Here is a 12355-nt window from a genome sequence, read left to right as displayed (position 1 = left end):
TTCCAAAGCATTTCGCAATCCAGCCAAAAGATGTAACAGTTCTGACTCGGCTGCTCCTCCTGATGGGACACATCTGAAACACCTCACCTAGGAGTGTCCATCAGGCTTCTAGCTGGCCTAACAAACTCATCTAATCACACTGATAATCTCCATTTGGCAGCTAAATACATTTTAGCTCGCTTGCTGACAAAGAAAATGTACTTACACATACCAGTGTACTTATTCTATCACCACACGACCTGCGCAGCTGCAGTTTTGCACACATATTTTCAGGTGTGCTTTTGCACGTCCTTGCAACAAACGTGGTGAACACAGTTGTCGAAGACATGACTGAACCCTAAGAATCAGTCTACTACATTCACTATTAAACATTTACTTAAGTGAAAAAAAAATCATAAACTGTTTTCAAATAAATGAAAATTTAGAGATTTAGAGATTATGATTGTTAAATTAATACATACAATGAAGTTGCAGGACATGCAGCTCCATTACGGTTTACTAAGAGAGGCTGCAGCAGCCTCAACATTACTTCTTCCAAATACAAACCAGACCAGAAGTCAGGCTTAGTACACAACCTTGAAGGATGTATCAGTTCCTAAAATTAATCTGGAAGATAGATAAAAGAGGAGGTTTGTGGAGGAGTTATTATCAAGGATGCACAGGTGTTTCTTTTCTTGTCTTTAGTTTTGCCTCCTGTCTTTTTGTTAGTGCCACTGTGTCCAAACCAAGCATCACAGCAGATTTTACTCTCATCTTATAAACCTTTGCTTTCACTCTTTCTGCTATCATTGTCACACATCATCCCTAACACTGGTCTCCACCTGCTCCACCCTGCCTGCTCTCTCTTCTTCGTCTCTCTTGTGCACTGACCATTTCTTTGGATGGTTGTATTTAAACTCCTCTGCCTTAACTGTCTCTGCTCCTTGCATGTTCTGTTTCCACCTGTCTCCCTCTAATTCAGACACATTTCTTTTGTAGAAGTGTTGTCAGCTTTAGTGTATATGAGGCAGGGTGCACAGCTGAAACACTTCTCAGAGTTTCTTATTTGTTATCACAGATGTCTGACGTTGTGCAGCACTTTATCACAGTTAAACAGGACTTGTAAATAAGCTGACTCCGGCCACTGTAGTGGTGCAGACCATCCCCTCTCAAAGTAGGTCATGAGTCAGAGTGATTTACAGTCTGACTCATGACTGTTCACAGAGCCAATCGGAGTCATGAGGCAGGATCACAGTAGACCGAGCTGCATTGTATCAGGATCAGCCACGTAAAACATTAAGATAAGGAAATCCAGAGGAAAGACTAATAGTGGGAGTGGGATTACATCATTAATGGATAACGTAAGCAGATATTTCATGTTTTAAATCAGTCTTTTATTACACCAGCCCACACTTTATTCAACATCGAGTCTAACACTGATACATGTTTACTGAGTATTATAGTTGTTACAGGAGGTCATCATATAGACTTTGGATTAGTATTAGAATTGAACCTGTAAAAAAACAAAATAAAAACAAAACAATCCCTTCTGTTAAATTTATTTACAGGGACTGTAATGTGTTAATATTGAAACATAATGCAGCTACTTTGTTCCTTTAAATCCCAGCTTCCCTTTGACACCTCAGCCCTGCGAACTCTTCATTGTTCTTTTAATTTGCTTCAGAACATCATGACTACATAGTGTTATTTGTCTGTATACTGAAAAGCAACAAATAAATAAGACAGTTTAATATCACAACAGCAGTGTTGTCCAGGAAGAGGGGGGAGGTCTGGCATCATGACTGAGTACTGGTCAGTTACTTCCATGTATATGCATGTGTAAAGGATGAAGGATGTTTCTGTTGAGGAACAGAAAGTCACACGTTCCTCCCTCGTGAACCCAGGTCGCTGGACAGTTTCAGAGTTTTGACATCTATACTTTTATCTCCTCCTCTTCTTCACTTGATTCGTGAGATGCTTCGCGGCTTTGGGAAATAGATTGGTTTGTACCGCTACTGCTCCTCCTCACTCCCTTCGTGAAGGATCCTCCGCCGTAGTGGCGGGACAGCACGTCAGCAGCCTTCTGGAACCTTTCTGCCTCCATGACAGGCTCCGATCTATGAGGAGACCGAGCGGACGCATCCGGTGTCCTTACAGACTTCCTGTCCTCCTCCTCTGTCAAATCAGAAGTACCAGAGCACCGCCTGTTGTTCGTGTCCTGCCCGATTGACCCGCTGCACACGGAAAGGTCGGGTGAGGTGACTAGAGGGGTCTGCACGGGCGTCTCTGTTAGCGAGCTGTTGTCGTCTCCCTCCTCACCCTGCTCTTCCTCCCCTGCCTCTTGGCTGTGATTGGATATCCGAAGGCGGTTGGGGTCGTCAATCAAGCCCAACACCTCAGCCATGAGAGAAGGGCCGAGGTCCACAGTGAAGGAAGTGAGGGAGTCCGAGCGCGTACGTGTTAGCCTGCCACTGTCTGGTGCCGAGCCTTTCTGCGCGTTTCCATCATGGAATTGTCTGTCGATGCGGGAGAGGCGCGGCAGAGTGACAAACCCAGACTGCAGACCTGCAAACAAAGACAAAAAGATGTGAATTAATTATATTACCAAATCAAACTAATCCTTTTTTTGATCTGCGAACAAGAACAAACATAAGCTGAACCTCAGCTGATCATGAAATGACCACATGTTGCTTAAGTTGCTTATATCTGCCTACAATTACTACAAGCTGCTTTATAACACATCTCCCCTCCAGCTCCTCCCTGCAGTGCCATATATTGATTATACTGATCAGTGTCATATCTGCTCTCTGATCAGTCTGTTGGTCTTCTGCTGCTGGTCCTGCCTCCAGCTTTTCATGTATGCACATGTGAGGTGAGGACAGATCCACACTGCTTTTTACACTTTTTGAGTTACTTCAAAAACAATTGTCTTTGCAGTTTGAAAATCTGAATATCACGATCAGAAAAAGAACAATGCCTGTATGTTAAAAAAAACAATAATAAGCTTTAATTCTTAAGTGTGAGCTGGAGGTTATGTTCTGCAGTTTAGCTCCTTGACCAGAGGGGGCAGCATGTAACAACCCACTGGTAGTGTCAGGCTCCACGGTGCCTAACCAACAATAACTCACGCTGCCGTAAACACTGTGAATTAGTGTCACCATCACTTACTGTTAACTGTCAGTCAGCAGAAATGCAAGAGCGGTGAAGGGTGTTAAATGTTTTATAATGAAAGTCCAGCAACGTTAGTGAAGTGCTGGTGATGTTTGATTGATTTAGTTTTAAATTATATGTGTAAAATTTTGAGAAATAATGTTTAAGAAAAAAATCCAGACTGCAGAGCATCAGTGAAAAAACTATATTTGCAAATGACAACAGAGGGCGAATTCAAGACTGATAAGAAAAAGCTCGTGCCTTAGCTCACTGACTCTCTCTCTCTGATGGCTTACATCATCAACTTTGTGTGCATTCCTTATGAAGTGGGTAATAAATCTGGAGAGCAAAAGGGGATTTCCAGTCTCCACACTGCAGACCGCTGCCCGATAAGCTCTGAACGCTCAGCAGATATAATGAATGGTGTGTTTATGGCGTTCACTGAGGCACACGCACACTGAGATGACAGGAAAAGCCCTGGGAGTCTTTCTCTTTCTTCCAAACCAGCTGTGTGTATGTGTAAGTGTGTGTGTTTATGGGCCTAATTGTGTACAGGGGTTGCCTTGGTGATTCCAAACGATTCAGAAACCGGCGTGTTTACCGGTTGTCCTGGAGGAATGTGGGAATGGTGCTGAAAGAAGGGCAACCTCACCCTCTGAATTTATAGTCCAAGTCTGCTGGAGAGTGAGCTCAGACGACAATGAGAAATTGTATCATAGTAACAGTTTGAATTTGAAGAACAAGCTGAATGAAGATTTGGCATAGTTCATCTTGAATATGACAGCATGGCTTAGATACTGGCTCGCTGCCTGGTTATTTTTGGGCATCACATTTAACTTTCTATATAAATACCTTTTGCAGGAACTTCTATCTCAACAACAAAATAGCACAAATTGGCTGTGATGTTAATGTGGCATTGCAAAGCTTCTAAAAGACTAGAAGATCATGACGTCAAACTCATATAATCACCTTGGTTTGTGCCCCTCCTGCCAATACTAATCGTTCTTATTCTACAATAGAAAACTTTGTCCCATGTGAGGTGAGGAGAAACCACGAGTTCCACATTTATCAAGACTGTCAAATGTCAAATGTCAGACCAAGTACAACAAAAAACAGACGATGCTGATGTGTCTTAAAAAAATAATAACTACAATTTCAGCAACAGGATGCAGTTTTTGGACATTCAGTCCGTCTGACTGGACAAATGTGGTATTCTCTATCCACACAGCTAACAGCACTGCTACTCTAAAACATGCTCTGGTTACATATTGTGTTGTTTTTTGTAGTTCTATCCTCTCTGGCTGACCACACAAACTTCTCTACAGAGTTCAAAGGATTAAAAATATGCATCTGCTGGTGTCAATACAAAAACATCTTTCACAGAACAAATTATTCCAGTCCTTTAACAGCTTCACCGACTTCCTGTAAAATACCACACTCAGTCTAAGATTCTGCTTCTTACTTTAAAGTCTCACCATAACATAGCACCTCCATTCCTATTTTCTCTCTGATGTTCTGCACACTTCCCCTCCTTTATATACTCATGGGATCCCTCTGTTGATCTCTTTAAACCACCTGCTCATCTGACCACCACAAACTTTTGTGGAGCTTTTTTCTTTGGAGTTCTCTCTTTTAAAGCTTCCCTGCTCCGTTTGATCTTTAATTCTATGATGTATTAACTTTTGATTTTGTTTCCACCTGTTATTTTATGAATACTGTGCCTTTTGGCATTTAATCGCTCAAAACCTTCAAATGTCAAGGCAATGTTTGTAGGCATGTTTGACACATGTAGTCTAGCCTCTGTAGCCTCTGTTGGATAATAAAAACTAAAAAGATCAAAAATGTGTGTGAGATAAAGGAGGGGCTGAAGGCTAAAGTATATTCATTATTATAAGAGGTAACAATTCTGGTTATCTTGCTGGGTTTATTTGTGAGGTTTCAGAAAATAAGTTTCAAAATAAGCTTCTGTCACAACCTCACAGGTTTATCTGACGTAACAGGAACAAGCAATTTGTAAATGGATAGTGCTTCTAATGGCTTGTATTGTGACCTTTCACCTTTTCAGCCAACTGTGCAGTCCCACTGTCAACACGAGCGCACGCAGTCTGTGCTCGAAGTCGATTAATCTGTGCCGCCGTAGCTCGTGTGACACTCTTTCAGATAACACGCTGCTGCCTTCTTAATAAACCGTTATATTTGCGTATGATCGCCGCCTCTACATTTTCTCTGCTCACTTTTAATGAAGATAATCTCACCACTAAGATGCTTTACATAAGTCCAGTCCCATGCTGGAAGTGATTATCTGTATTATCTCACCATATGTGCAGAAGGAATCATCTGTTGAGCTGATGGAGCTGGGGAACGGCACCCTCTGCAGGCACCCATTGGGTGAGTCTATGTTCAGCTGGGGCAAGGAGATCGCATTCTTGATGATAGGTGAGATATCTGGCGGCGGGGAAGACAAATCGCGAGAACCCCCTCGTGGCCGCGGACCAGAAGTCTTGCGCACATGCCGAAAGGTGCGTGTGAAGAATCCTGTTGTTTTGGAGCTGCTCGCTGAGTCTGGACTTCCTGGCTCCTTGATGCCTCCGTAGTTGCTGAGGAAGGAAGTGTCGCCAAACACATCCCCGCCACGACCGACGTGCATGGTGTGCCGGAAATCTCCCAGTGGTGGGCTGATCATGTCCACAGAGAGGTCGCTCTTGAAGCGACGTTTCCCTTGAGAGCCAGACACAAGGCCTTTAATCCCTGGCAGCTTTCCAAGACTCATAGTGGCAAAGAAAAGTTGCGTAATTTCCCTTTAAAATTTGAATGGAAACGCCTGGACTCTGATTACACGTCAGTCAAGTCTAAAATCCAGTTTGGGGTCCACTGTAAAAAAAAAAAAAGAAGGAAAAAATGAAAAGCCTGGACAGCGAGGAGAGAGAACAGAAATATGTGGTCGTTCAGTCAGCAGAGAATGTGTGTATAATCAATTCTCAATACAGTCACAGCCAGCTATTCATCCACTGCCTGCCCCCGGCGTCCTTTTACATCTCCACTCTAAGATGCCAAAATGAATGTAGAGCCGTCCCCGTCGATTTCCCCCTCTGTCTCCACTCATTCACCGCTGCTTTTGTCCAAAATGACCAAATGTACTTCTACTGCGCAACTTTAGATTTCGGTGATGACAAAATAACAAAGATAAACGTCAAACCACGCTTCCTCCGGTTACCTCAGCCTGAGAGTATAAGGCTGACTGAGTAGTTATTCAGCAAATTAAGAAAAGAAAATCACTTCACAGCTGAAAGGACACTCAGCTGTCAGACAGCTGTTTGAAAACAATAAACCAGGCTGGTTTTTATAGTGCTTTCACTTAATTTAATCCTTTGTTTACTCTTGAAGAACTTAAATTTTGCTTGCACACATTAAGAGAATCATGTCACCAGGAAGTCTTATGAAGGTGTGCTTAATTTCCCTTTTATGAGGCTTTTCCACAGAAAAAAAACAGCAAACATTAAAGGGTATAACAGAAATATTACTACAGCCCTTCACTTGACGTACTTTCTCTTCTCACTATTACTGATAGCCTAAATTAGCCTAAATTTGAGACAAACACTTGAGTTTGTGCCTGAGGTGTTACTCAGGTCGTCTGTGGTTTCTAACCGCACTTTAGCAACTCATGAACATTGCATGCACACGGGGCAAGCAGTGATGAAATGCATGCATTCTGAATCACTGAATGGAAATTGTCAGTCTTTTGCTTTTATTGGTCAGTGAGCTTTATCTTGTTTGAGGTTCACAAGCTTTCAGGTACTTTCTGTAAAGACTCAAAAAATACAGCTGAAATTTAACACCGCTGCATTTCCGATATTGCTTACTGGCATTAAGTGTTTGTTCTGAGAGGGTCTTAAGTGTCTTATCCACTGCGCTGTTCTCCACTTGTCTTCCTTAGTGTCCGAGCAAACAAAAAACAGAGCGTCCGCTGCCATGCACAGTCTACCGCTGAAAAGATTTATCCATGTGTGGCACCACACTGTCCACAGGACATCCTGTCCCCAGGCCTTGACGCCCGGCTTCTTTGTCCTCTGTTCTCTGTTCCCTGTGCACCCAAGAGGTAAAACCTTTTGAGAGCCAACGAAAGCAATCAGAGCAAAAGAAGAAGGGCGATGCGCTCTTGGAAAGGGCAATAAAGTAAAGCGGTGTAATCCAGTAACTGTTTTGTCTGCATCGTTCTGGAAGAACGATAAAGCTCCTTCAGGATTGTCCGTGCACTGGATTAGCTGCTAATCCCTTCTGTCTTCCCTCCCTCTCGGGCTCCCTCACTAGCCTTCTTCAATCCACTTAGGACTTCAGTGTTTGCCAGGTAGGTTTTCATTCAGTTCACATGGGGCAAGCTAAAGATTAGGGAGAGAAAAGGAGAGAGATGAGAGTTACACACGAGACCAAACCCTAAACAAGGAGTTTTCAGGCAGACAAATGCATCAGAGCTCTAAAATGTTGCACTGCTGGGATTATTTGCTGGGCAGTCTGTGACCGAACTTGACAAATAAAACCTGACGGGGGGCTTACAGAGGTCTTCTGTGTGTACTTAGACTCACCTCCTTACCCTTTACACACTTTAGTTTAGAATCTGATTTAGTTTAATGTTGAAGCAGTGACTTGACAGGTGGGGAAATAATCAGCTCTTTGAATAAATGACTCTCCAAAAACATCCGAAGGTCCCCAGGTTCTGTTTTTCCTGGACAGGGACTGTCTTCCTTCCTGCTGAACGAATGAATCCGAGGCAAAAGGAGCACTAGTAATCTCCAAACACGAGACCTTTCAACAACACAGCCAGCGATGGATTAACCGCACAGGCTGCAGGAGTTACTAGCCGAGGCTGCTGCCAGGCCAATCTGGAAGTGTGATCTAAGAACTTAAGTACGATGATGGCACCACGCTTGGTGGGCATAGGTCTGAGCTAAGATCGCTTTCTATTAATTTTTGTTTACTGATAGAGTTCCAGTGCAAAGATTTTGAAACAGATAACATTTACTGACCTGAAGAAAGGAAAGAAATCAGAGGAAAAAGTAGACATATTTGCAGAAATAGCCAATATCCATTCATACAAGAAGAGGGAAAGTCTGGGGATTTGACCACTTCTGATCTCTCAGCTCAGCTTAATAATACTTAGCTTTAGTGATTTGGGCCTGTGCAGCACAAGAAGGTGAGTGACAGATAACCATTAACCTCAGAGGCAAACATGCAGTGTAGATGACAACACCAGCCTTGGAAAGAGTTGGATTGGAAACTGCTTTGTGCTGTTGGGAGTTTTAGATTAAATCCCCAACTTTTGAATTCCTTCAATTAAAATAAAAAATATGACTAGCTTTTTATTTTTATCCCTATTTCCCATTTCCTAGATATTAGTATTACATTTTGTTATTTTATGCACGAGTGGAGCACCCTTTCAGGCAGAGTGCAACTTGTGTTTTTGGAGCTAAAATTTACAGATGTCCCATAAACACATCGCGTGCAGGCAATCATGACCTCAGTTCTGAAAACAGGAAAGTTAGGAAGATTCACTGGCTGCAGTAAATGCTTGTGTCTGTGTGATTGTGGCTTCAACATGTTGTTGTGTAGAACAGGCAGAATGGTTTGCAGCTTTCTAAAAAACTGCTGATCCAAACATGTCCAGCTTTCTTTGTGGGGAGCAAAGTAATGACATTTAACAAAAGACACAACTTTATGGCCTGTCCTCACTTCTTACACCCATTGAAAAGGACTTTTTGAGAATTCGGACTAAGTTTTGGGTTTGGGTTTAGAACAAGGTCGGGGTTAAGTTAATTTGTCAATTTGTTCTGATGGTTAAATTTAGAAGTAAGAAGCTTGGCAATTATTTAATGTCAATGAATGCCCTGCAAAGATAACAAAACAAATGTGCACCTGTGTTACTATGTGCCCCTCCCACTACATACAGAGTGGAGCAGCTAGCAGTCACTCGAGGGCGGGGTTAGAGTGTTAACTTTTCCAAGTTAACCACATTAGAAACTGGGACTGTTGTGGAGGGCTGCATCAATGAACTCAATTCAATTCAATTTTATTTACATAGCCCCAATTCACAGTCATAGCTGCCTCAATATTCTGCTTATTATTAATTTTATCTCTATGTAAGCATTTTTGGTGCAGCCATCCACAACAGTCCCAGTTCCACATGAGGCCCGTTTAGCAAAATTAATTGCACACCCCTGCTCTAGAGTAAACGCTGCATAAACACTGGCATCATGGAACAACTTTTTGCGTACATATAAGAAGCACTGGTAGAACTGGTCTCAAACTCGGTGCTGCACTCACTCAGGTTCCTAGCGATGTTTGACAAGGACCATATGAATGGCTATCGACGCAAATGAAAAGCAAACACAGGGACAAAGTCTCCTTGAATTATTACTACTAAGTGTGTTAATCAGTCACAGCTTCTCATGGTGCAGCTATTATGTTTCTCCAGCTCTTCTAGCTGCCAAATTCTTCTAGGTACATAACAGACTTTTATATAATATTCTTCCCTCTCCCCTCTTGTGACTTTGTGAGCAGTAATTCAGCTCAGCTCTCCATGTAAAATGAAGTGTAATTCCGGCACATAAACTCAGTTTGGAAACTTCAATCCTACAATTGGCCTTGTTAGGAACACACAGAAAGACGTTTAGATGTGCTAAACATGCTAATTATCCCTAAATTGAACCAGCGGGCATCCGTAAACAAACCTGTTTCACATGAGCGGCCAGGCTGATTGCAGACACAGTGGCAAACATGCAGGTCTGAAAAGTGTAATGGGAACAGCGTGCAGCTGGGAGAGCAGACCGGATGGCATCAATTATGGGCATCAAATAAAGGATCTGGGGACGCTGATGAGAAGCACATTTATACCTCCATCTTTAAGTGTGTGTCCCCATCGGCTTCTATTTTAGGCTTTCACTTTAATTAATCTCACTGTCCTTTGTCTCTGTCTTTCCCTATGTCACAAAAAACACACACTGTCAAACATGCTTCCTGTCTCTGTCAGTCACCCAGCTTCAAGTGGAATTACCGTGTTAGTTAAACATCTGGTACCACAGACCCACAAACTGCAAAAATGGGCTCTGGAGACATCTGAGAGGCTGGCAGTGAAACATGGTCGCATGTAGACTTATATGGAGATGCAGGGCTGAGTCAGAGTGGATCAGATCTGAAGTTGCTTCCTCCCCTGGACCGGAGGGCCGTCGTCCTCTTAGAGCACTGCACCAGCAAACTGTGGTTGAGGTCAGAGCACCCTGACCATTACACACAGCTCAAAAATACAGCATGCGCTCACTTTACAAGGATCGACTGCTGCAACGTGGCAATGCACTTCACGGCCTGCCATGAGGGTGTCTGTGCTGCACACATTCAAGAGCACTATACATGATTTGACTCTGTCAGTGATGACTGAGGGGTGTGACATCTGGGTTTACGCTGATTCAACTGATATCACAGTGCGTACATGGAAGCACTTACTTGTATATGACCTTTCTTTTCCTTCCTCTGTCGCGTACCTTGATGTTCTCTTGAGTCAACAAAACTTGTGCAGAAACACTGAAGATAACAACACTTAAGAGCTCCCCGACGGGTTCACTAACTTATTTTTTAGTGCACAAATACTGTGAGGAAAGCACTGCAAAACAACTGCAGGGTAAGCAAACACATCAGTCACTGTGGCCATGTTTAACACTCGCCATCTGTCACTAGTTTCGTGAATTCCTTTTTTTATGTTTGGGACTTGGGTCAACAAAACTCTGGGGAAACGAGGCCCGGCAACAGTTACGTGCAAACACGTCTGATTCTATTTGAGAGCATCGCCTGACAAAGGCTATAATGAAATCTGCCAAACTTCCACCAAGCAAACACAATGAGAAGGTGCAGTTGATGAAATATTAAACTGGCAGTTTAAAGGAGTAATTATTAAGCACATAAAGCACGTTTAGTTCATTGTCCTCGTTCACTCACCATCCTCAAGAGAGGTCAGCAATTAACACAGGCCCAAGCCTCTGAAAGGACTCCAGTTGTTTAGATGGTTGAAGGGCAGCCTCTCTAACAGTGACGCCCGCTCCCTGACAGGCTGCCAGCCCAGTGATCTGAGACCTGGCACAAATCTGGGACAGTTGTTCTGTGGCTCGGCTGGAGGAGAACACCAACCAATTGATTTAAAACGCTTAAACCAAACAAAATCTCACCACCTCACTTCTAAACGAGCGGGGCTGCAGTGCACGTTACTGGCTTTACAGTCACTTCTGTTTTAATTTGATTAAAAACACAAACCACCTCTGAGTTTGTGGGAAGTGACGCTGTTAAAGAGGATGTACAGAAAAAGTTACGCAAAAAGTCACTTCAAATTAAGTGACGGACAAGCTCGGGGATACAGAGAGACGTTTACTGAACAATAATGCTGCATTTGGATTGATACACCTGCAAAAAATGAACCGTGTGAAGCTTGGATAGCGCTTTTTGTTTGTTTGTTTGTTACTTTGCAGAGACAAACAGACTCTGTCATTGGAACAAAGGCGTGCAACAGGTTATTACAACTGAATAAGACGCAAAAGTGAAACAGCTCCATGCTGTTCTTCTCATATACTGAATGCACGCCTAAAAACGCACACACTGGAGCGTAAATTCATAGGAACGCTTTATTCAGACCGCGTAACTGCACCTCGGCTATAACTTTTTCTGTTCTTATCGCAGGCTCATTAGCAGTTATCGGTAAATTTCAAGCCACATGCACAAAGCCATTAACAAACTCCCTCGATTAATCTTACCTTAGAGAAAAGAAGGAGAAAAAAAAACGCAGAGGGCGGTTTCTTAAAAAATTCGAGGTTACCATCTATTTTCGTTTTCATCCTGCTCGGTTTGCGGTGTGCACCGTAAGTTTCTGCTGGGACATCAGTGCACCGCAGCAGCGTAGCGGATCCGTGCTGCTGCTGCTGCTGCTGACAAGTGAACTGGAAGGGGATGGGGAGGAAGAGGAGAGAGAGAAAGAAGGGTGTGGGTGGAGGTGGTAGGAGGACCTCGGAAGTGTGAAACCCTGCCTTATGCATGCATGTTATAGGTAAAGCAATGCAAAGCTAAAACCTGACCGAGAAGGATCAACATTAACTCAACATAAGAGGAATGAAAAGAAGAAAGAGTGTGAACAACGTGCAGATCTGTTCATCAGGCTTGTGATAAAGCAGAACGACTCAAACAGCAGAAATAGCTG

At 43.1% G+C, this 12355-nt stretch overlaps 1 protein-coding gene across 3 annotated transcripts; it reads right to left on the bottom strand.

The window, feature by feature from the left end:
* Positions 1-1351: 1351 nt before the first annotated feature.
* On the bottom strand, positions 1352-12080 carry cdc42ep1b (CDC42 effector protein (Rho GTPase binding) 1b). 3 transcript variants are annotated; one of them, XM_035910794.2, is made up of 5 exons: positions 11916-12080; positions 11110-11269; positions 6990-7505; positions 5446-6000; positions 1352-2544 (listed from the first exon to the last, which is right to left on the bottom strand). In XM_035910794.2, the coding sequence occupies exons 4-5, from the start codon at positions 5897-5899 to the stop codon at positions 1913-1915; spliced, it is 1086 nt and encodes a 361-aa protein (XP_035766687.1). In that variant the 5' UTR covers positions 5900-6000; positions 6990-7505; positions 11110-11269; positions 11916-12080; the 3' UTR covers positions 1352-1912. The 3 variants fall into 3 exon arrangements, with proteins under 3 accessions (XP_035766687.1, XP_035766686.1, XP_087695741.1); XM_035910793.2 differs by lacking the exon at positions 11110-11269; XM_087839615.1 differs by lacking the exons at positions 11110-11269; positions 11916-12080 and having other exon boundaries at positions 6990-8430.
* Between the last annotated feature and the right edge of the window lie 275 nt (positions 12081-12355).

The sequence above is a fragment of the Neolamprologus brichardi genome, chromosome 4, assembly GCF_056152115.1.
Source record: "Neolamprologus brichardi isolate AB-2024 chromosome 4, ASM5615211v1, whole genome shotgun sequence".
Lineage (NCBI taxonomy): Eukaryota > Metazoa > Chordata > Actinopteri > Cichliformes > Cichlidae > Neolamprologus > Neolamprologus brichardi.
Note: the sequence above shows the minus strand (reverse complement) of the source record. Positions and strands in the feature narration are given on the sequence as shown.

What these genes read in the sequence shown, in the direction of transcription:
- cdc42ep1b (XM_035910794.2), bottom strand. Translation starts at nt 5,899, where the DNA reads ATGAGTCTTGGAAAGCTGCCAGGGATTAAAGGCCTTGTGTCTGGCTCT. An exon ending in TGATTCCTTCTGCACATATG is followed by an intron (nt 2,545 to 5,445) that starts GTGAGATAATAC and finishes CTTTGTTTGCAG; the next exon opens with GTCTGCAGTCTGGGTTTGTC.